The sequence below is a fragment of the Canis lupus genome, chromosome 7 (genome assembly GCF_003254725.2).
Source record: "Canis lupus dingo isolate Sandy chromosome 7, ASM325472v2, whole genome shotgun sequence".
Lineage (NCBI taxonomy): Eukaryota > Metazoa > Chordata > Mammalia > Carnivora > Canidae > Canis > Canis lupus.
Window position 1 is genome coordinate 72,345,341 of NC_064249.1, and position 25,382 is coordinate 72,370,722.

Consider the following 25,382-nt stretch of genomic DNA (forward strand, 5'->3'; position numbering starts at 1 on the left):
CCCGATGTGGGACTTGATCCCAGGACTCCAGGATCACCCCTAGGCCAAAGGCAGACGCTCAACCACTGAGCCACCCAGGTGTCCCTACTGTGCTTTCCAAGTAGGGAGACCATCATTACCTTTGTGTGGGGAGAGTCACCTCCTTTGTAGTTTTAAATGAAAACAAGGCAAATTGGTTAGGGAATAACACTTGACTTTGAAAAGAAAAAATCCGAATAATTTAAAACTGCCAATGAAGTCAACATGTGCATTGTTTAAAGTTGAGAGGGTATTCAGACACAAACGTACCATTTTAAAAACTTTGGCAGGAACAGCATTAGTTTGAGTAGCTTCCAGATATTCTGTCCAGGAAAAATTTTCTGGATCAGGATAACCTGAAAAATATACATACATATCAAAAGATTACTCATTGACCTTTTGATTCCCATGTACTGTAAGACACCCGACCCATTGTGAACTGAATGCTCACTATTTAATAGCCCCTATGGTAAGAATCTCACATACATTACCGAACTTTTTACTAACCTCTGAGAGGGCTATGTGATCCCCACTAAAGCAAAAGAGCACTCATTCACTGGTTCATTCATTCAAAAAACAAGGTTAAGTATGCTGGCCAAGGTAAAATAGTGCTCTGCACACTGGGCAGAGACAGGTTATACCCAGAAGTTTGAAAAAAAACAAAAAAAAACAATCACTGTCTGACCTCAGACCATGAACTGGTTAATCTTTATAACTCCTCCCATACATCTGCATCTATTAGGGTTTTATTCTCTTAATTACATCTCTGTAATTGCAATTTCCCAGGTTTGCCATTTACAATTGCAATTAAAATATACATATGGGTATAATATGTCATAAAGCACTCTATGTTTAAAAAATTTCTAATAGAGTTCCTTATTTCTCTTTATTTTTAAATTTTATTCCTAATTATATTACATTACCTATTATTGTGCTGTTTTCTTTTTCCTTCAAAGGAATAAGTACCTAGATTTATCCATCAGCTCTACTGTTTTCTTTTATCTCTTCTAATTATTTCATTTGCCACTTTTATTCTTATTACTTCTTTACTCCTATTTCCACTAGGTTTGTTTTTACTTTTCAAATTGAATTATAAAGAAAACTGATTTATTTTCATTTTTTAAATAATAGAAGCATTCAAGACTATGAACTGAATACAGCTTTAAACACCTGGAAAAACTTTCATGACATACTTATTTTTCTCATTTTTATTTTCTCAAAAATAATTATTCATTATTATTACAATCTGTAACTGTCACCTTCATTTAATCACTGGCCAAATATTTATTTCAGAGATATCTCAAATAGTTAATTTTTGTAGTTGTTTATAATATGAATAATAGTATCTAGTTTATCACATGACAGTTTCAGAATGTCACATGGTTTATACAATTCCTGTTTGGGGACTTTAGGAATTCTTATTGGCCTAATATACGAACAACAGTTAAATATTTTTTAAGTATATACATAACACATACATATATGTTTTAAGGTATAATCAGTTATGCATTAATTCAATGTAAAGAGCTGTATTATTTAAAAATCTGTTTATTTATTTAAGTAAAATTTTATTGAAGCAATATGCTAAAATCTCTAAAATGTTTTTTTTAAAAGATTTTATTTATTTATTCATGAGAGACACAGAGAGAGAGGCAGAGACATAGGCAGAGGAAGAAGCAGGCTCCATGAGGAAGCCCGATGCAGAACTCAATCCCGGGACCCCAGGATCACGCCCTTAGCCAAAGGCAGATGCTTAACTGCTGAGCCACCCAGGCATCCCTAAAACAGTTTTTCTGTACAGTTTTCTAGTCTCTCTGATAATTTTTTCTTGATTTTTAAGATAAATATGAAGAAAATACTAAAATTTTTTACTAAATTAAAAAAATACAGTTTTACTAAAATAGATTTACTAAGTATATTTTTTACCTTTTTTTTTACTAAAACGAAATATATTTAAAGAAAAATATACAAGTCAAGTAAGCAGCCTGAATATTATTCACAAAATTAGCATAGCCATGTAACCAGAACACAGAACACCCCCTCCCCATTGTGCTCCCTTCTAGCAACTGGCCCCTCTCTGCAAAGAGAAACTATCATCCTCTCAGATTAGCTCTGTTTTTTTAATTATTATTATTATTTTCTCTTTATTTTTTAATAATAAATTAATTTTTTATTGGTGTTCAATTTGCCAACATACAAAATAACACCCAGTGCTCATCCCGTCAAGTGCCCCCCTCAGTGCCCGTCACCTATTCACCCCCACCCCCCTCCCGCCTCCCCTTCCACCACCCCTAGTTCGTTTCCCAGAGTTAGGAGTCTTTATCTGTTTGTTCCATTTTTTCCTTTGTATAAATGGAATCATACAGCATGTGCTCATTTGCGGCGGACAGATTTTGCTCAGGACTTCGACTATGAGGTTCATGTAGATTGCTGTATGCATAACATTCATTTTCACTACTGTATAGATGTCCATTGGGTGAGGGTTTCTCCATTCTCTACCCATTCTATTGGTGATGGTCATTTGGGTAGTTTTGATTTGGGAGCTACTATGGAAAGTGCTGCTACAAACATTCTAGTACATTCTCTTTAGTGACCAGAAATAAACACTTCTTTTGGAATGCATCCAGGCGTAAAACTGCTGAATCAAGGGGCATTTTGCTTCATATTTTGATGTTACTCAGCACAGAGCAGCACATGTAATGTTCACTAGTAACTGCACTTTTTATTTAACATAGAAAAAAATGTCCCTTTGGACACCTTGACTGCACTTTGCATCAAATTCTTCTTTTTGGGCAGCCCCGGTGGCTCAGTGGTTTAGCACGGCCTTCAGCCCAAGGTGTGACCCTGGAGACCTAGGATCGAGTCCCACATCAGGTTCCCTGCATGGAGCCTGCTTCTCCCTCTGCCTGTGTCTCTGCCTCTCTCTGTGTGTCTCTCATGAATAAATAAATAAAATCTTTTTTAAAAATTCTTTTTACTAAAAATTAAATTATGTGTCATCCTGTTATTTTCTGTTTATGTTTTCTTGATAAAATTTTCCCATCTTTTTTATTTTTAAATTATTTTGTTTCAGGTGTATCTATTTTTTTTCAGGTGTATCTATTTCAAACATCTTCTAAATGGATTTTGAAAACCATTCACGTTTACTTTCCTAACCGGTTTGCTTTATCTAACTTCTGTAAGCATGTTTTTAGCTGGATTTTTTTTTTTAAAAGCTCTCTCAGAGTTTCCTTTGCTTTTGTCCTTGTCTACATGAGTTATGTTACATACCTTCTGTTTCAATAATTATTTCTGCATTTCATTTATTTTTGTAGGTCATGTTTTTAATAACTGTCCAAGTTCGTTCCTTGTATTTTGGATTTCCACATTTCTGCATAGGTTCTGAATATGCTCTCATCTTGCCCCTTCAGCACCAGGATCCCCTCTTGTCTGCTCTAGGTTCCTTACTAGGGACCCAAGCAGCAGATTCCCTGGAATGATAACTAAGGAAAGCAGCGTGTGGTGGGTTGAGGAATGAACATGCCGTGACCAAGACAGGAAGCAATTAGTGCTGCTCCAGGCCCTAAAGAAATTTGGCAAGCTGCTACAAAAGAAATAATCTTTTTTTGCTTTTCTAGGGATCAATAAGTGAAAAAAAAAGCCTGTGACTATTTTTTAGATGTTTCTGAAGCAATAACTGCATCTACAGCACTCTCTAGAAATGCATTATGTATGTACAAAAAAAGGAAAACATGTATTATGTACATGTTCCCTGTTCAATGAGCCCAAGAAGAGAAGAATGTCTCATTGCCTAGGGAGGCTTGCAAAAGCCACTTGGACCCCCTGTCCTCCTCCTGAAGTCTTGCTCTCCTTGGAGTTTGGGGAAGGTAGAGGTGAGGCAACAGCAGAAGGGGCAAGAGCCAGATGTGATCACACAACTGTCTGACAATGAGACAGAAGCTTTTCTTTTCTTTCTTTTTTTTTTTTGTATTTTTTTATTGGAGTTAAATATGCCAACATATAGCATAACACACAGTGTTCATCCCGTCAAGTGCCCCCCTCAGTGCCCGTCACCCAGTCACCCCAACCTCCCACCCGCCTCCCTTTCCTCTACCCCTTGTTCGTTTCCCAGAGTTAGGTATCTCTCATGTTTTGTTACCCTCACTGATATTTCCCACTCATTTTCTCTCCTTTGCCCTTTATTCCCTTTCACTATTTTTTATATTCCCCAACTGAATGAGAACATATAATGTTTGTCCTTCTCTGACTGACTCATTTCACTCAGCATAATACCCTCCAGTTCCATCCACGTTGAAGCAAATGGTGGGTATTTGTCGTTTCTAATGGCTGAAGAATATTCCATTGTGTACATAAACCACATCTTCTTTATCCATTCATCTTTCGATGGACACCGAGGCTCCTTCCACAGTTTGGCTATCGTGGCCATTGCTGCTAGAAACATCGGGGTGCAGGTGTCCCGGCGTTTCATTGAATCTGCATCTTTGGGGTAAATCCCCAGCAGTGCAATTGCTGGGTCGTAGGGCAGGTCTATTTTAAACTCTTTGAGGAACCTCCACACAGTTTTCCAGAGTGGCTGCACCAGTTCACATTCCCACCAACAGTGCAAGAGGGTTCCCCTTTCTCCGCATCCTCTCCAACATTTGTGGTTTCCTGCCTTGTTAATTTGCCCCATTCTCACTGGTGTGAGGTGGTATCTCATAGTGGTTTTGATTTGTATTTCCCTGATGGCAAGTGATGCAGAGCATTTTCTCATGTGCTTGTTGGCCATGTCTATGTCTTCCTCTGTGAGATTTCTGTTCATGTCTTTTGCCCATTTCATGATTGGATTCTTTGTTTCTTTGGTGCTGAGTTTAATAAGTTCTTTATAGATCTTGGAAACTAGCCCTTTATCTGATACGTCATTTGCAAATATCTTCTCCCATTCTGTAGGTTGTCTTTGAGTTTTGTTGACTGTATCCTTTGCTGTGCAAAAGCTTCTTATCTTGATGAAGTCCCAATAGTTCATTTTTGCTTTTGTTTCTTTTGCCTTCGTGGATGTATCTTGCAAGAAGTTACTGTGGCCGAGTTCAAAAAGGGTGTTGCCTGTGTTCTCCTCTAGGATTTTGATGGAATCTTGTCTCCCATTTAGATCTTTCATCCATTTTGAGTTTATCTTTGTGTATGGTGAAAGAGAGTGGTCTAGTTTCATTCTTCTGTATGTGGATGTCCAATTTTGCCAGCACCATTTATTGAAGAGACTGTCTTTCTTCCAATGGGTACGTCTTTCCTCCTTTATCGAATATTACGTGACCATAAAGTTGAGGGTCCACTTCTGGATTCTCTATTCCATTGATCTATGTGTCTGTTTTTGTGCCAGTACCATACTGTCTGGATGACCACAGCTTTGTAGTACAACCTGGAATCTGGCATTGTAATGTCCCCAGCTATGGTTTTCTTTTTTAAAATTCCCCTGGCTATTCGGGGTCTTTTCTGATTCCACACAAATCTTAAAATACTATGTTCTAACTCTCCGAAGAAAGTCCATGGTATTTTGATAGGGATTGCATTAAACGTGTATATTGCTCTGGGTAACATTGACATTTTCACAATATTAATTCTGCCAATCCATGAGCATGGAATATTTTTCCATCCCTTTGTGTCTTCCTCAATTTTCTTCAGAAGTGTTCTATAGTTTTTAGGGTATAGATCCTTTACCTCTTTGGTTAGGTTTATTCCTAGGTATCTTATGCTTTTGGGTACAATTGTTAATGGGATTGACTCCCTAATTTCTCTTTCTTCAGTCTCATTGTTAGTGTATAGAAATGCCACTGACTTCTGGGCATTGATTTTGTATCCTGCCACGCTGCCAAATTGCTGTATGAGTTCTAGCAATCTTGGGGTGGAGGCTTTTGGGTTTTCTATGTAGAGTATCACGTCATCGGCGAAGAGGGAGAGTTTGACTTCTTCTTTGCCAATTTGAATGCCTTTAATGTCTTTTTGTTGTCTGATTGCTGAGGCTAGGACTTCTAGTACTATGTTGAATAGCAGTGGTGAGAGTGGACATCCCTGTCTGGTTCCTGATCTTAGGGGAAAGGCTCCCAGTGCTTCCCCATTGAGAATGATATTTGCTGTGGGCTTTTCGTAGATGGCTTTTAAGATGTTGAGGAATGTTCCCTCTATCCCTACACTCTGAAGAGTTTTGATCAGGAATGGATGCTGTATTTTGTCAAATGCTTTCTCTGCATCTAAGAGAGGATCCTATGGTTCTTGGTTTTTCTCTTGCTGATATGATGAATCACATTGATTGTTTTACGACTGTTGAACCAGCCTTGTGTCCCGGGAATAAATCCTAGTTGGTCATGGTGAATAATTGTCTTAATGTACTGCTGGATCCAATTGGCTAGTATCTTGTTGAGAATTTTTGCATCCATGTTCATCAGGGATATTGGTCTATAATTCTCCTTTTTGGTAGGGTCTTTGTCTGGTTTTGGAATTAAGGTGATGCTGGCCTCATAGAACGAATTTGGAAGTACTCCATCTCTTTCTATCTTTCCAAACAGCTTTAGGAGAATAGGTATGGTTTCTTCTTTAAACGTTTGATAGAATTCCCCTGGGAAGCCATCTGGCCCTGGACTCTTGTGTCTTGGGAGGTTTTTGATGACTGCTTCAATTTCCTCCCTGGTTATTGGCCTGTTCAGGTTTTCTATTTCTTCCTGTTCCAGTTTTGGTAGTTTGTGGTTTTCCAGAAATGTGTCCATTTCTTCTAGATTGCCTAATATATTGGCGTATAGCTGTTCATAATATGTTTTTAAAATCGTTTGTATTTCCTTGGTGTTGGTAGTGAGCTCTCCTTTCTCATTCATGATTTTATTAATTTGAGTCTTCTCTCTCTTCTTTTTAATAAGGCTGGCTAATGGTTTATCTCTCTTATTAATTCTTTCAAAGAACCAACTCCTGGTTTTGTTGATCTGTTCCACAGTTCTTCTGGTCTCGATTTCGTTGAGTTCTCCTCGAATCTTTATTAACTCTCTTCTTCTGCTGGGTGTAGGATCTATTTGCTGTTTTTTCTCTAGCTCCTTTAGGTGTAATGTTAGCGTTTGTATTTGAGTTCTTTCCAGTTTTTGAATGGATGCTTGTATTGCGATGTATTTCCCCCTCAGGACTGCTTTTGCTGCATCCCAAAGATTTTGAACAGTTGTATCTTCATTCTCATTTGTTTCCATGAAACTTTTTAATTCTTCCTTAATTTCCTGGTTGAGACTTTCATCTTTTAGCAGGATGGTCCTTAACCTCCACGTGTTTGAAGTCCTTCCAAACTTTTTGTTGTGATTTAGTTCTAATTTCAAGGCATTATTCACTGAGTATATGAAGGGGACGATCCTAATCTTTTGGTATTGGTTCAGACCCGATTTGTGACCCAGTATGTGGTCTCTTCTGGAGAAAGTTCCATGTGCACTTGAGAAGAATGTGTATTCAGTTGAGTTTGGGTGTAAAGTTCTGTAGATATCTGTGAAGTCCATCTGGTCCAGTGTATCATTTAAAGCTCTCATTTCTTTGGAGATGTTGTGTTCAGAAGACCTATCGAGTGTAAAGAGCTACATTGAAGTCACCAAGTATAAGTGTATTATTATCTAATTATGTCTTAACTTTGGTTATTAATTGATTGATATATATGGCAGCTCCCACATTCGGGACATATATATTGAGGATTGTTAAGTCCTCTTGTTGGATAGATCCTTTAAGTATGATATAGTGTCCCTCTTCAACTCTCACTACAGTCTTCGGAGTAAATTTTAGTTTATCTGATATAAGGATGGCTACCCATGCTTTCTTTTGAGGACCATTTGAATGGTAAATGGTTCTCCAACCTTTTATTTTCAGGCTGTAGGTGTCCTTCTGTCTAAAATGAGTCTCTTGTAGACAGCAAATAGATGGGTCCTGCTTTTTTATCCAATCTGAAACCCTGCGCCTTTTGATGGGGTCATTAAGCCCGTTCACGTTCAGAGTTACTATTGAGAGGAGTTTAGTGTCATCATGATATCTATTCAGTCCTTGTTTTTGTGGAATGTTCCACTGGACTTCTTCTTAAAAGGGAGTTTTAAGAGTCCTCCTTAAAATTTCTTGCAGAGCTGGTTTGGAGGTCACATATTCTTTCTGTTCCTGCCTGTCTTGGAAGCTCTTTATCTCTCCTTCCATTCTGAATGAGAGCCTTGCTGGATAAAGTATTCTTGGTTGCATGTTCTTCTCATTTAGGACCCTGAATATATCCTGCCAGCCCTTTCTGGCCTGCCAGGTCTCTGTGGAGAGGTCTGCTGTTACCCTAATACTCCTCCCCATAAAAGTCAGGGATTTCTTGTCTCTTGCTGCTTTAAGGATCTTCTCTTTATCTTTGGAATTTGCAAGCTTAACTATTAAATGTCGAGGTGCTGAACGGTCTTTACTGATTTTAAGGGGGCATCTCTCTATCTCCTGGATCTGAATGCCTGTTTCCCTTCCCAGATTAGGAAAGTTTTCAGCTATGATTTGTTCAAATACATATTCTGGCCCTCTGTCCCTTTCGGCGCCCTCGGGAACCCCAATTAAACGTAGGTTTTTCTTCCTCAGTCTGTCATTTATTTCCCTTAATCTATCCTCATGGTCTTTTAATTGTCTGTCTCTTTTTTCCTCATTTTCCATTTCCCTCTTTGCCATCAACTTGTCTTCTATGTCACTCACTCGTTCTTCCACCTCGTTAACCCTCGTTGTCAGGACTTCTAGCTTGGATTGCAACTCATTCAATTGATTTTTGTTTTAATTTTTTTTAATTCATTTATGATAGTCAGAGAGAGAGAGATAGAGAGAGAGAGAGAGAGAGAGAGAGGCAGAGACATAGGCAGAGGGAGAAGCAGGCTCCATGCACCGGGAGCCCGATGTGGGATTCGATCCCGGGTCTCCAGGTTCGCGCCCTGGGCCAAAGGCAGGTGCCAAACCGCTGTACCACCCAGGGATCCCCTCAATTGATTTTAAATTTCTGCCTGATTAGATCTAAATTCTGCAGTCATGAAGTCTCTTGAGTCCTTTATGCTTTTTTCTAGAGCCACCAGTAGCTTTATAATTGTGCTTCTGAATTGGCTTTCTGACATTGAATTGTAATCCAGATTTTGTAGCTCTGTGGGAGAGAGGACTGTTTCTGATTCTTTCTTTTGAGGTGAGGTTTTCCTTCTAGTCATTTTGCTCAGTGCAGAGTGGCCAAAAACAAGTTGGATTGGGAAAAGGAGAAAAAGAGAGGAGAGAAAGAAGGAAAGAAAAGAGAAAAAGAAAAAAGGAAGAAAAAAGAAATAGTGAAACAAAAAGAAAGGGGGAAAAGGGGTGGGGGAAGCAAAGAGAAAAAAAAAAACACAGGGGAGGATCTTCTGATTCTGTATACTTTAAGTCCCTTGACTTCCCTTGGAACTTGTCCGTCTAGCTGGTCTTTTGTGGGAGGGGCCTGTTGTGCTGATTTTCAGGTGTTAGCACTTGGGGCAGCTGCTGTGCCCCCTGCCTGGTGCAGGGATCAGTGGGGGTTTTTACCCCGTGAGGCCCCAGGAGGAACAGCCGCAGTGGCGGGGCCAGCTCTGCAGCCCTGGTGTCAGCTCCCGCAGTACCTCCGGAGCTCTCCTCTGCAGGGCCTGGAGGCTCCGGAGCGGTGCCGCTGATCTGCTCAGCTCGGGGCAGGAGCGTCCTTGCTGTCCTGGGCCCTCCCGGCCTCTGCCTGTCCCTGGGGGGAGGCCGGATCCTGGGCTGTGTCCCGGCGCCCTGTGCTCCGGGGCCTGCGCTGTTGGATTCGCGCTCCCGCCCCGCAGCCCCCTCCGCGGAGCCGCCCCCGAGCCTCCCCCACCGAGCTGCTCCGGGTCCCGCCGTGCGCGCTGCAGCCCTTAGGGAGCTCGGCGCACTCTCCCGGGGCGCAGGTGTCTGTTAGTGTCCCAGGGAGCCCAAGGGCATCCCCGCCCTCCTGGGGTCCTGCTCCAACCCCCTGCGAGCCCCTTTCCCCCCGGGAAGGTTGGTGCAGCTCCTGCTGCTCCGGGACGGGGCTCTCCTGTCCTGGGGACACTCCCTCGGCCTCAGCCCGGCTCCTCGCGGGGCCCCTCCCCCTTGGAGGCCTTTGTTTCTTTATTTCTTTTTTCCCCGTCTTCCTACCTTGATAGAAGCTCGAACTTTTCTCACTGTAGCATTCCAGGTGTTCTCTCTTTAATTCTCAGACCGAATTCATAGATTTTCAGGATAATTTGAAGGTTTTCTAGGTAATTTGGTGGAGACAGGTGATTTGGGGACCCTACTCTTCCTCCATCCTGCCCTCCTCCCTATTTGTCTGGTTTTGTGCCAGTACCACACTGTCTTGATGATCACAGCTTTGTAGTACAACCTGAAATCTGGCATTGTAATGCCCCCAGCTCTGGTTTTCTTTTTCAATATTCCCCTGGCTCTTTGGGGTCTTTTCTGATTCCACACAAGAGACAGAAGCTTTTCAAAAGTTTAAATTCCTTCTTGTTTCAAGAAATATATGAGACCACCCCATGGAACAATAGCCTTTAACCTCTTCCCTTGTCTCAAAGAAAGCAGCATCTAACTAGTTTCCCTTTATCAGTAGCCTTTCTACCGAGTACTCCATTTGCAGTAAGTCATTTATTCCTCACATATGCTATGGGGTGTGCCTTTCATCTTCACTTTGTAAGGTAGGCTCAGAGAACATGAGCAGCTTGCTCAGTCTTATGCAGTTAGTAAGTGGAAGAAATGGGATTTGAACAATTATGTCTGACTTCATTACCCACATAACCACTGCTTCCCCCTGGTACTATAAGCCAGAGCTCCAGAATCCAAGGGACCATCCATCCTCCAAGGCCTCAGGCCTGGGAGTGTGAGCTCCTCCTGGAGGCCATGGTGTGGTATGGCAAGTGTGAGAGCAGGAGCATGGCTGAAGGCAGGCCTGAAATGTATATGCATTTATTCACAACCCACCTCATCGCACATTATTGAAAGATTAACACTTCAGAGGTGGGAAAATGCTGAGGAAAGATGAGGTCCACACTGTGGCTGTGGGCCCATTTGGGTGACCAAACAAGGGAAATGTGTCGGATATTGGGATCAAGGAACTTACAAAGCAGGGCACCTGCCAGGCAGCCCCTGGAGTTCCCCCAAGGTGTTCTCTAGAGAAGACGACGACCCAGATGACAAATATCTTCAGTTAACATTAGCAAATAACTAGAAGACAACCAGATGACAGCCAGAGGAGGGAAGAGGTGTGGTTGGAGCAGAAGAGCTTGTGCCCTCAGTGAGGAGGGGCCTCTCTAAACTGCTGAGAACTGCTCTAGGAGAAGCAGTGAGACTATTCAGGTAAGATAAAATTTGCTATCAACAGAATATCAATGAGGGTGACAAAACATGAGAAACACCTAACTCTGGGAAATGAACAAGGGGTAGTGGAAGGGGAAGTGGGCAGGGGGTTGGGGTGACTGAGTGATGGGCAATGAGGGGGGTACTAGGCAGGGTGAGCACTGGGTGTTATGCTATATGTTGGCAAATTGAACTCCAATAAAAAATTTAAAAAAAAATTAAAAATAAAAAATAAAGAAAAAATAAAAAACCAGAAGGCAACAGAGGAAGCCCTGTGTGGAAAAGCTGCTAAGCAGAGGTCAATCCCAGTGCTTTGAGTTTAAAACAATTGAGGGTCAAGAAGAAGTCCAGAAAGAGGATACACATATGGGGTAGGGCACAAAAACAGAGAAACTTAAGGTCAAGCCAAGTTTAGACATAAGTGGAAACATACCTCAATCATGTCATCCCAAGGGCTACTTACATCGCTTGAGGACATGCTCTGACCTCATCTCCCTTTCGTTCTGCTCCTGCTCCAACTAGGACATAGCCAACGTCTCCCTCCTCAGACCTTGCACTTGCTGTTCCTTTCCAGGGAAGTTTTTTCCCCAAGTACCCTCCCAACTGCCCACCTCACCTCCTTTAAGTTGTTACTCAAATGTCATATTTTCAGGAAGTCCTTCTCTGAATATTTTACATATTCGTTCTCTTGCTCTTTAAAAACGTAACTGCCTTGTGACAGAGATTTGTTCATTTCACTGCTATTCTCTCTGAGTCTAGAACAGTGCCTAGTATGTAGTCATCACTCAAAAAATACTTGGTAAATATTTGCCGAATAACTAAAATGTAATTCTTAAGAGATTAAGAATCTTAATTCTTAAGAGATTTTCATTTGATATCATGGTGGCGAAGAATGACAGATATGTGAGCCATAATTATATTGGTGTAGCCTCAAAATAATGCATGAAACACTGACATAAAATCTGCCTGCTGATGTTGGTGGTATTCAGAGGTGCCATTAGAACAAGCTGGTGCTCCTATACCAATACTGGCTAAGATTCTAAATAGGACTATAGATTAGACAGGACCAAGGGAAGGCCACCTGATTTCTGGCACCTGCACAAGGCAAATGCAATACTCCTCAATTGTTTGTTTCATATAAGAAGGACCCATTTAAATGTCCCGTTGACTACAGACTCTTCTTATAACAATATCCTCCATTATTTTACCTCCAGGAACAATAGCCTTATTAGAAACATAATTTTGCCACTGGAACAGTCTAAAGAATTAGGGTCATGAATAAATAGCACAAGTCCACTTGATGGGATGAGCACTGGGTGTTATACTGTATTTTGGCAAATTGAATTTAAATTTAAAAAATAAAATAAAATAAATAGCACAAGCCCTTAAGTTCCTGGCATTCTGGTCTATGTAACCTGTCCCATGGAACCTAGAGAAGCATGACAACCATAATTATATCAGTGGCCAATCCAGAAACCAAAAATTATAGACATCCCAGGGCAAGCAGTTTTTAGGTAATAGACAACAGTCCTGTTTAATAACCAGCAATAAAAAAGGAGTCCTACTGAGAAGGTTCAGTCAGAAAAGAGAAACACACATGCTAGACAGATTTAAGAGAGCACTTCATTTAACTCTTCACTGTACTGATGAGAAAAGTGAGACCCAGCATCTTAAGTGACATGTCTAAGGCAAGACAGCTAATAACGAAGCCAAAGCTAGAGCCCTGGTCTCCTGACCTGCAATCTACAGAAACCAAGACTTGCAAAGAGTCACTCTTAGGTTTGGTGAGTGCTCTGTGGGCTGCATTTAGAGTCAAGAGGAAGCATTAATAGAGGAATGAGAGCCATACATCTAGCACTGGGGAAGCCCTCACAGGCTTTGGCCATCATTTTAAGAGAATGGATTGTCTAAGAATGCCCCTCAGACGCTACCTATTTATTTCTCTGTTTCAGATAGCCCTGACAAGGCAGTGAGATAACACAGCCAAAAGTCCAAGCCTCCCAATGGTAGAGACTACAGACAGTTCCCTGTGTGCTGCTACCCCACTTAGTAGGTGCTGCACACATGGAGCGGCTCTGTGTGAAAATGATCTTAACATCACGGAATCAGTAGTATCCAATGTTAGACAGTGGTCACTATTTAATCCAAGACAAAAGTAATATAAGACATGAGGACAGTATCTCAATCACTGCTAAGCCTAATTCAGGTGAACTCAATTTTGTTTTCAAAATATATATTAAAACTGACTTCACAGTTATAACTGGTACCTTAGATGCCAAAAGTCTTGCACCCATATTCAGCTCATTACAATCAAAGTTAAAATAGCCTCTGTTAAAAGAACAGCCTCTGTTAATAGCCTCTGTTAGAAAAAATAAAAATAAAAAAAATAGCCTCTGTTAGACCCCCTAATATTTATAACAGTATGTCAGGTTTGTTTCTTGATCATCAGATCCTAAAGCACAGAGAACTTTCAGTCTATAGAATAAATGATCAGTACTTCAGGTACGTATCAAGGAGCTTATTTTGTAATTGATTGTTTTGCTCAAAGTATGGCTGAGCTGAAGTATATTAGGAATAGACTAAAGAAATGGAGTCTCTTCTCCATCTAGTAAAATCACTTTCAGGAAAAAAAATCAATCTGTACTACAGTGGATGAGCTCCCAGCAGAACTGCCTCCAAAGGACCATGGCTCCCATGGTGCCAAATTCAACCTAGTGTTTGGTAAATGACAGGCACTCAAGATAGAGTAATTGCCTCTATTTCTCTCTGTCCCTTTGTCTCTTTCTCTTTCTGTCTCTGCTCTCAATAGCTAACATTACAGAAAATATACTGGTTATTTTGCTTCTATTTTTCTCTCAGTTTCACAAACTACACAATATTCCACTAAGTGATATCCCATGACTAACAATCCTCACATGTTATATCCATATTGTTCTTTGTTAGATCCTTAGCTCTTAGCTGGATCTCATGCTTAGTAGGTACTTAATACCTGTTCAATTAATAAATAGTGTACATTTTCCTCTGAGCTCCTACATTCCTTATGCTAATAGAATCTATCCATAGGAAAAAGCAAAAATCCCATTTAAAATAGAGTAATCATGTGTGTGCCTTAAAAAGTTAATAGTTAATGTTGCAATTAATTACAAGACTTATTTATATTATGAATTTTGCTAATGTAATTTTAGCTTTGCAAAGAAATTATGAAGTAAAGGTAAGTAGTTATTCAATATCAAAACATAGTTTGTTAAAATATTTCTATGTGTTCCTCAGACATCTAGAATATTTGATAATATGTCCAGCAAATTGATGATTCTAGAGAATCTATAGAAATCAACTGCTGTTACCCCTATTAACTACATTTCATTACCTCTCAAAATATAAAATATTACAGTTTTATTTCTGGAAATAATCTTGCATTTAGCATACATTCACAACCAGTCTGAGTGCTAGACTTCCAGTTTGAAAATGTAGAAATGAGCATATAGACTTAACCCATTTCCCCTTAAATGCCACCAAAATATCAATAAAGGCATTTTTAAATGAATACTTATCAACAGAGAAAATGCTGAATTAATTTTTATGCAACACATAATGGAATATTATGTACCCTTTATAAAGAGTCAGAACTATGCCAAATGAGTTGCAAAGATTTGCCATGAAACACAGCTGAGCAAGATAAAAAGACAATGGAAAAATATGTATATAATATAATCCCATTTTTGCACAAGCAATTTTTTAAAAGGATATGGGTTCACAAATATATGGCTGTATGAGTATGTATGTGTACATTATATGCAATCATATGGCAATAAAGAAAGTATTTATAGCAAAGGACTGCTAATAGTTCAACCATTTTCCTCTTCCTCTTGGGAAAATACATTTCCTGGGCTCCTATGCTGTTAAATGTAGCTATGCAAGTGAGTTCTAGCCCAAGGATGTGGGTAGAGTTGATATAATAAGCCACTTCCAAATTGGGCCCCTAAAGCCATCTCATGTGCAAGCATTAGTTCTTTTCCCATTTTCAGGTTTTGCCAAAAGTTTCCCAAGTATCTGGAGGAGCTCCAGTCCCAGAATAATTACATGGAGCAGAACTAACTATAATTGTACTATGAGAGGAACAAGAAACCAATTCTTAATGTGTTAAGGTACTGAAATTTTGGAGTCATTTGATATGCTAGTTAAGCTCATGGTAATTAATACACAGGGATTAGCACCAATTGCTATTTCCTTGAGAGGAGTAACTACCTTGTGTGGAAAGAGAAACACAACATTTTTAAAAACAGGATAAAAAAATATAGCTAATGTGAAAAAATACATAAAACTATACTAGTACAAGGATATAAAGCCACATTGAAAATAGGTGAAAAGCCAAAAGCAGATGAGAAATGTCAACAGAAATCCTTGGAAGTGTGAAAAGGAAATAAATGAATGAAAATTGATTTCACAGCACTGAGAAAGCTACAACAAATCTGTTAAAGGAGCAAGTTAATTTATGTTATAGAATTCTGGAAAGCTTCAGGAACTGGCGGCATCAGATACTTCTGAAAGCAGTCGTGTGGGGCTAACAGCAGATGATTGTTTTAAAGTCTGAATAGAAACTGTTAGACACACTAGGTCACCTACCTTGCCCATACAACTAGGCCACTATCCCTCTCATATTCAGGCTAGAGGCTTTTTTTTAGGATTTAGTCTCTAGACAGGTCGAAACAGACAAGGTATTCTAGACTTTGGGATCTTATACAGTGATAAAGCCTATTCATAGAACAACAGCCACTTGCAGTACCTGATTCTCAAATTTTGGGTAGCCCCTTTCCTCAGCCCTCAACAACTCCCACAACCCCCCATCCCCCCACACATACACCCCAGTCAGAAGCAGGAAGAGGAGCCTTTCCTTTGGGGCCTGGCACAAAAGTCCTAGTTATGACATTTTGGAGTATCCAACTAAAACACTCTGGTAAACATCTCAAAATCCCATAGGGATGCTCCATTAGGGCACCCAGAGATTTTACTCTGCTTTTCAGGACCTTATTCTTAAAAATGAAAGGACAACTAAGATTCACCAGAGATTTGAAGAACCCAATAAATATATATTAAAACAAACAAAAAGAACAAAAAAAGGAAATTTGAGAAAATTTAATAATAATACAGGGAACCGAAGACTTAAAACCAAAAAGTTTAAAAAGTAGATGAACCTCTAATTCATATCCTTAAAGAGATAAGAGAAGATTCATAAAATAAGAATGCTACTGGAAACTAAGGGAGAACTCCATTTCTGTGTAGGATGTAGAAAGCCACAGAAGACTGTTACTTTCTGACATTGAGAAAAAGTCAGATACTCTGAAAAATTAAAAATCTTCTGGAGCCCATCAAAGACCTGAATTTCCAAGGAAACAAAGTAATGGAAATCTAAGGAGGCACAAGTTCCTCTAGGGACAGCTGAGAAACTCAAATATTTAACCTGTGGCAGAGCACTATAGGAAAAGGTGACCCCACCAAAGTAAGTAAGAAGAAATCAGCTAACATTTAAATAAATTCTTAAAGGTCAAGTGGGAGCTAGTATATCAGTCTGGAATGGCTGGCCCCAGACATAAAAGGAGGGTTGTGTGGATGGAACTGGAGGGTATTATGCTGAGTGAAGTAAGTCAGTCGGAGAAGGACAAACATTATATGTTCTCATTCATTTGGGGAATATAAATAATAGTGAAAGGGAATATAAGAGAAGGGAGAAGAAATGTGTGGGAAATATCAGAAAGGGAGACAGAACGTAAAGACTGCTAACTCTGGGAGACGAACTAGGGGTGGTAGAAGGGGAGGAGGGCAGGGGGTGGGAGTGAATGGGTGACGGGCACTGGGGGTTATTCTGTATGTTAGTAAATTGAACTCCAATAAAAAATAAATTAAAAAAAAAAAGGAGGGTTGTCATACTCACTCACAAGCTCCTTCCAACGGGCCTTACCAAATGCTTACAGAAAAGATTAAGAGTGAAACAGAAGTCTAGCAAGTGCTCCCTTTCAGAGCTCTGAAGACAAAGAGTTTAAGATGTAGCCAAACTAGCCAAACTGTTTGTAGACTTCCAAACAAAAATTATACCTGCCAAAAGACAATAATACAGCTTTGGTGAAATGAAGGAGGAAAAGATCTGTCGACTCATAATTCTATATCAGCAAAAATATCTTTAAAACATTAAAGCAAAATAAAGACTTTTTTCAGGCAAACAATTGCTTAGATAATGCATTTCCAACAAACCTGTCTAGAAGAAATTCTAAAGGAAGTTCCTTAGGGAGAAGGAACATGAAAGAGGAGATGCTACAACCTGATACCACCAAAACACATAGGATCATAAGAAATTACTACAAACAGTTATGTACCAACAAGTTGGACAAATTAGAAGACATGAGTAAATTCCTAAAAAATACAACTTATCAAGACTGAACCGTGAAAAAATAGAAAATCTGAACAGCCCAGTTACTAATAAGGAAAGTGAATCAGGAATCAAAACCCTGTGATGGTTTCACAGGTGAAATCTATCAAACATTTAAAGAATTAATACCAATCCATCTCAAACTTTTCCCAAAAAGTAGAAAGAGGAACACTTCCCAAATGCTCTTATGAGGCCAACATTACCCTGATACCAAAACCAAACCAGGATGCCTCAAGAAAAACACGACACATCAATATCTGTGACAAACACAGATGCAAAAATCCTCAATAAAAAAATCCTCAATAAAATATCAGCAAACTGAATTCCACAATATAGTAATAGAATCATACATGGTGACCAAGTAGGATTTATTCCAGGGATGCAAAGATAGTTCAATGTCCACAATTAACCATTATGATATACCACATTAACAAAACAAAGGATAAAAATCATGTGATCATCTCCATAGATGCAGAAAAAGCATTTGATAAAATTCAACATTCATTTATGATAAAAACTCTCAACAGGGTGGGTATAGAGGAACATACTTCAACACAATAAAGTCCATATACACCATGACCCAGCAAACATCACACTCAAAAGGTGAAAAACTAAAATCCTTTCCTCTAAGACCGGGAGTAAGACAAGGATGTCCACTCTTGTCACTTTTATTCAACATAATATTAGAAGTCCTAGTCAAAGCAATTAGGCAAGATAAAGAAATAAAAGGCATGCAAATCAGGAAGAAAGAAGTAAAAAAAAAAAAAGAAAGAAGTAAAACTGTCACTATTTGCAGAAAACATGATATTTTATATATAGAAAATCTTAAGACTACAAAAAAACCTGTTAGAACAAATCAACAAATTTGGTAAAGTTGCAGGATACAAAATTAATACATGGAAATCTATTGTAACTCCACACACTAATAATGAACTACTAGAAAAAGAAATTCAGAAAGCAATTCCATTTACAATTGTATCAAAAAGAATAAAATACCTAAGAATAAGTCTAAAAGGTGAAAGACCTGTACTCTGAAAACTACAAGACATTCATAAAAGAAATTAAAGAAGATACAAATAAATGGAAAGATATTCTGTGCTTATGGACAGGATGAATTAATATTGTTAAAATGTCCACACTATGAAAAAACAATCTACAAATTTAATGCAATCCCTAAAAATTCCAAAGGCATTTTTCACAGAAATAAAACAGTCCTAAAACTTGTTGGGAACCATAAAAGATCCTAAATAAAGCAATCTTGGGAGAGAACAACAGAGTAGGTCATCACAATTCCTGATTTCAAACTACATTATAAAACTACTGGAATCAAAACAGTACGGTATTGGCATTAAAACACAGGGATCAATGGAGAATAGAGCCCAGAAATAAACCCATGCATATATGGTCAATTAATTTACAACAAAGGAAGCAAGAATATACAACAGGGAAAGGACAGTCTCTGCAATAAATGGTGTTGGGAAAGCTGGGCAGCCACAAGTGAAAGAATGAAACTAGACCACTATTTTACAGCATACACAAAAACTAACTCAAAATGAATTAAAGACTTGAACAGAAGACTTGAAACATAAAATTCCTAGAGGAAGATGTAGGCAGTAATCTCCTTGACCTTGGTCCTCACAATGAATTTTTGGATTTGACACCAAAAGCAAAAGTACGTGGAATTGCATCAAGCTAAAAAAATAAAAAGCTTCTGCATAGCAAAGGCAGCCATCAACAAGATGAGAAGGCAACCTACTGAATGAGAGAAATATTTGTAAATCATATATCTGATAAGGGGTTAATAACTAAAATTACTTAGAGAACTCATACAACTCAATAAGAAAAAAAAATCTGATTTAAAAATGAATAGAGGATGTGAATAGACATTTTTCCAAAGAAGACATATAGATGGCCTACAAACACATGAAAAAGTGTTTAACATCACTCATCATCAGGAAAATGCAAATCACAGCCACAAGAAGATGCACCTCACACCTTTCAGAATGGCTATTATAGAAAGAACAAGACATAACTGTTAAAGAGGATGTTGAGAAAAGGAAACACTTGTGCCCTGTTGTAGGGATGTAAACTGGTGAAGCTGCTATGGAAAACAGTATGGAGTTTCCTCAAAAAATGAAAACTAGAATTACCATATGATCCAGCAATTCCACTTCTAGGTATCTATCTGAAAGAAACAAAAACACTAAATTGAAAGGATGTATGTGACCCCACATTCATTGCAGGGTTATCTATAGAAGTCAAGATACAGAAGATATCTTATCGTCCATAAATATATAAATGGACGGAGAAAATGGGATATTATTCAGTCACAAAAAGGGAAATGCTGCCATTTGCAACAACATGGGTGAACCTTGAAGAAATTATATGCTAAGTGAAATAAGTCAGTAAGATTATCTCACATGTGGAATCTAAAAACAAATACAAAAAAACATGTTCTTGAGGAACAGTGAGGTAAACGTCAAAAGTAACAGGTTTGCACCTGGATTAAAAAAATCTGGGGTACAGAGAAGAATGCTGTTTTTCATTTACAGAACTTATAATACAACTACATACGTGAATTGTTTTCTTATTTTTTTACTGTGGTAAAATACACATAACAAAATATACCAACTTAATGATTTTTTTTAAGTACAGTTCAGTGATACTAAATATATACATAATGTTACATAATGATCACCATCATCCATGTCCACAACTCCTTTCATCTGATGAAACTGAAACTCTATCTCCACTAAACAACTCCTCATCCCTTCTCCCCAAAACTCTGGGCAACCATCACTCTTTTTCTCTCTGATTCTATTTTAAATATCCTAAATAAGTGGAATCATCCAGTATTTGTCTTTTGTGATTACTTTATTTCACTAAGCATAATGTCCTCAAGGTTCATGCATGTTGTACCAGATGTCAGAATTTCCTTCCTTTAAGGCTTACTAATATTCTATTGTATGCATATGCCACATTTTCCTTACCCATTCATCTGTTCATGGACACTTGGGTTGCTTCCACATTTTGACTATTGTCAATAATGCTGCTATATTGGTGTACCCTGCTTTCAAATCTCTGGGGTATATACCAAGAAGTGCAAACACTAGATCATATGGTAATTATGTTTTTAATTTTTTGAGGAACTGTCATACTATTTTCCACAGCAGGTATACTATTTTACATTCCCACCAACAGTGATCAAGGGTTCCAAGTTCTACACATTCTTGCCAGCTCTTCTGATTTTCTAATTTTTTTAATAGTAGCCACCCCAGTGGATATGAAGTGGTATCTCAATGTGGTTTTAATTTGCATTTCCCCAATAATTAATGATGGTGTGCATCTTTTCATGTGCATAATGACCATTCGCTATCTTTTTTTTTAATCTTGTTTTTTTTTAAAAGATTTTATTTATTCATGAGAGACACAGAGAGAGAGAGAGAGAGAGAGAGAAACAGAGAGACAGAGAGACAGAGAGACAGAGACACAGGCAGAGGGAGAAGCAGGCTCCATGCAGGGAGCCCAATGTGGGACTCAATCTCGGAGCTCCAGGATCACGCCCTGGGCCTAACGCAGGTGCTAATCCGCTGAACCACCGAGGCATCCCTCATTATCTTTTTTAGAGAAATGTTTAACCAAAAGTCCTTTACTCATATTTATTTGGGTTGCTTTTATTATTGTTGAATTTTAGGAGTTCTCTATATATTCTGGATAATTCCTTAACAGATGTATGATTTGCAAGTATTTCTCCCATCCTGAGGTTGCTTTTTCAATCTTTTGATAGTGTTCTTTGATACACAGGAGTTTTTAATCTTCATGAGATCCAATTTATCTATATTTTCTTTTGTTTTCTGTCTCTTTGGTGTCGTATCCAAGAAATGACTGCTGAATTCAATGTTGTGAAACTTTTGCCCTATTTTTAAGATTACTATGGTTTTAGCCCTTATGTTTAGCTCATCAATTCATTTTTATTTAATTTTTGTATATAGGTCAGAGTTCAACTTCATTCCTTTGCATGGGTTAAACAACTTTCCCAGCAGAATTTGCTGAAGACAATATTCTTTCTCCTTTGAATGGTCTTGGCACTTTTGTTGAAAAATCATTTGACCCTCTATGTTAGTGTTTATTTCTGGGCTCTCCAGTTCATTGGTCTGTATGTGTACATTTAAGCCATTATCACACTGTTTTAATTACTATAGCTTTGTAAATATGTTTATGTATATGTAATATGTTTGAAATAAGAAACTGTGAGTCTTCTAACTCTGTTCCTTTACACAACTCTTTTAGCTATTCAGCGTCCTTTAATATTTCACATAAATCATAGGGCTGATTTTTCTATTTCTGCAAAAAAGCATCTTTGGGACTTTGAGAGGGACTGCATTAAACTGTAGGTCACCTTGGGTAATACAGACATCTTAATAATATTAAGTATTCCAATCCATAAACATGGGATGTCTTTCCATTTATTTATGTCTTCTTAAATTTTCTTCAGCAGTGTTTTGTACTTTTCATTGAACAATTCTTTCACCACCTTAGTTCAATTCCTAACATTTTATTCTTTTCAATGCTATTGTAAATGGAATTGTTTTTAATATCCTTTTCAGATAGTTCATTGTTAGTGTACCGAAATGCAATTGATTTTTGAGTCTTGATTTTGTATCCTGTTACTTTGCTTAATTAATTCATGTACTAATTTTAAGGGGTGTGTGTGTGTATGTGTGTAATTTTTCGGGTTTTCTACAAATAAGATCATCATATCATCTGTGAACAGAGATAATTCTACTCATTTGCTTCCAATTCAGATATCTTTTATTACTTTTTCTTGCCTAATTATTGTGGGTAGGACTTTCAGTTCTATGTTGGAAAAAAGTGGCAAAATCAGGCATCTTTGCTGTTCTCTTGATCTTAGAAGAGAAGCTTTCAGTCTTTCACTACTAAGTGTAATGATTCCTGTGGTTATTTCATATATGGCTTTTATTATATTGAGTTTGTTTCCTTTTGTTCCTAAGCTATTGAAATTTTTTCATGAAAGGATATTTAATCTTATCACATGCTTTTTCATCAACTGATATGATTATGTCAGTTTTTGTCCTTCATTCTGTTAATTCAGTGTATTGCATTGATCAGTTTTAATATGTTCAATCATCCTTGCATTCCAGAAGTCAATCCCACTTGGTCGTGGCATATAATCCTTTTAATATGATGCTGAATTCAGTTTCCTAGTATTTTGTTGAGGATTTTTGTATCCGTGTTCATAAGAGATCCTGGTGTACAGTTTTCTTTTCTGGTACTGTCTTTTTCTGGTTGTTGTAACAGGGTAATACTAGGCAAATAAAATGAGTTAGGAAGGGTTCCCTCCTTGTCAATTTTATTGGGAAAGTTTGAGAAGGACTGGCATTAGTTATTCTCTAAATGTCTGGTAGAATTCACTGGTGAAGCCATCAAGTCCAAGGCTTTTCTTTGTTGGGATATTTCTGAATGCTAATTTAACCTTCTATGAGTTATTTTATTTAAAATGTTTTTTAAAGTGATTTACTGCCTATTTTTATGTACCTGAACCTGTGGATAAATTGTGAGCAAAAAAAAAAAAAAAGTCCTTCGTAATACAACATTTAGAGAAAATTTGTACCTGTATTTTGAGAGATCTAGAGTCTTGTTCCATTTTTTTTTCATGTCTGAATTTTCTAATATTGTTGTTGGAAGGAAAACACTTTGTGGAGGGTAATCTGGAAATATTTATCAAATGCTTAAAAATTGTTTCCATCCTCTATAATCCACTAATTCCACTTACAACAAGAAAGTAGTAACAAACATATATAACTATTTCTTTAAAAGAATGTTTTCCATTGTTATTTAAGAACTAGAAAAAGTTGGGCAGCCTGGGTGGCTCAGCGGTTTAGCGTCCCACCTTCAGCCCAGGGTGTGATCCTGGAGTCCCGGGATCCAGTCCCACACTGGGCTCCCTGCACGGAGCCTGCTTCTCCCTCTGCCTGGGTCTCTGCTTCTCTCTGTGTCTCTCATGAATAAATAAATAAAATCTTAAAAAAAAAAAAAGAACTAGAAAAAAGTTAAAAAAAAAAGAACTAGAAAAAGTTAATGTCCGATACAAGAGAAAAACCAAAATAAACCATGGTATCTATTATAATAGATAATTATACACATTAATAGCCAGGTTCAAAGACTATTTAAAAAAGAGTAAATTTGTTCAAATTATATTTGCAAGAGAGAAAATGGCTATGAAAGCAGCATGAAAAATAAGATTACAATTCTACTTTTTAAGTTACATATATAGTCAAATAAAAAGACAAAATGATTGAAAAAATAATAGAATTATAATGGTAAGCTCTAGTGAGAGGTGAGATTAATTTTTTTGATTTATTCATTATTACATTTCAAATTTTACACATTTCCTTCACTTTTATAAAACGAAAAATGTAAGTAACATTTGTTTTATTTATTTATTTTTGTAACATTTGTTTTAAATAAGTTTGACTTGTAAGTCCACAGCTTCACTTCACTGGTGATTATTGGTAAAATAAACTTGGATTTATAAAGAGTATTGAGCACTCTTTACAGACGATACAATACTATCCCTTTATAGTGTACCTGTAGAATAGTGTATAGGGAATTTGTTTTCCATGAAAGACTTGGGGGAAATGATGATATGATTTGTAATCAAGTTAGAGAATGAGAGAGAGGATCATGATATCATATGCTACAGTGGCAGGATTACCCATTGATGGAACCATGGCGATGTCTAATGGGACGTCTGGTAGGAGAATTGTCTACCAGACATAGACACAATAGACATAGACACAATAGACGCATAGACACAATAACTTAAAATGACACATTTTATCAGATGGCCACAAAAATTGTCCCATAGTTGGTAAAATATGCAAGTGTAGTTTTTTCTGCTCTCAGTGGCTTTTTGGTGCCACATTAAAATGTATTTACCATAGAACATGATATTTACAAGAAAAAAAGAGCTTTGCAAAGTCAGGAACCAGCCCATCAATTCAGAGACTTCCAGACCATAAAAAACTCTGAATAAAGAGCTCATTTGTATCTTCTCATTCAGTCACTTGCTGAATCAGGTATGCAGAAATCCCAGAGTCTCTTACATCTTCCCAGCCCCTACTCTTTATTTGCACATACAATGAATCTCCTTAATGGTCTTCCTTTAATCTGGCCTACTATTGCCAAATAAATGCTTAAATATAGTTATACCACAGATATGACTAGAAATTCCTCATTCTGCTTTTTTAAAGATCCTTCATAAAATGGCCTCAATATACCCATCCTACTAATTCTTCATTAATATTTCAAAACCGAAGAGAAATCTATTTCAGAGGCTTGTCCTCCAGAACTGTAAGATAATATTTTGTGTTGTTTTAAGCCACTAAGTTGTGGTCATTTGTTATGGAACAGTACACCATCATATCATTTTCACCATGAGGCACTTCTTTCTCTTTCTGGCCTCATGTTATTTTTTTGACTAATCTCCTTGTTATCATTTATAACAGTTATTTATAAATTCATATTATTTATAAAATGACAGTAGGCTGTCAGCCCCCTAGGATCAAGGAAGGCTGCTTACTGACCCTTCTAC

The 25,382-nt window shown here is 37.9% G+C and overlaps 1 protein-coding gene across 15 annotated transcripts in view; it reads right to left on the reverse strand.

Annotated features, from left to right (window-relative positions):
* L3MBTL4 (L3MBTL histone methyl-lysine binding protein 4) overlaps positions 1-25,382 on the reverse strand; it is a 492,784-nt gene that overhangs the window by 249,694 nt on the left and 217,708 nt on the right. For all 15 annotated transcript variants that reach the window (XM_049112901.1, XM_049112904.1, XM_049112903.1 and 12 more), the window contains one exon: positions 289-374. In XM_049112901.1, the coding sequence (XP_048968858.1) occupies positions 289-374 (86 nt within the window). The remainder of the gene's footprint in view (positions 1-288; positions 375-25,382) is intronic.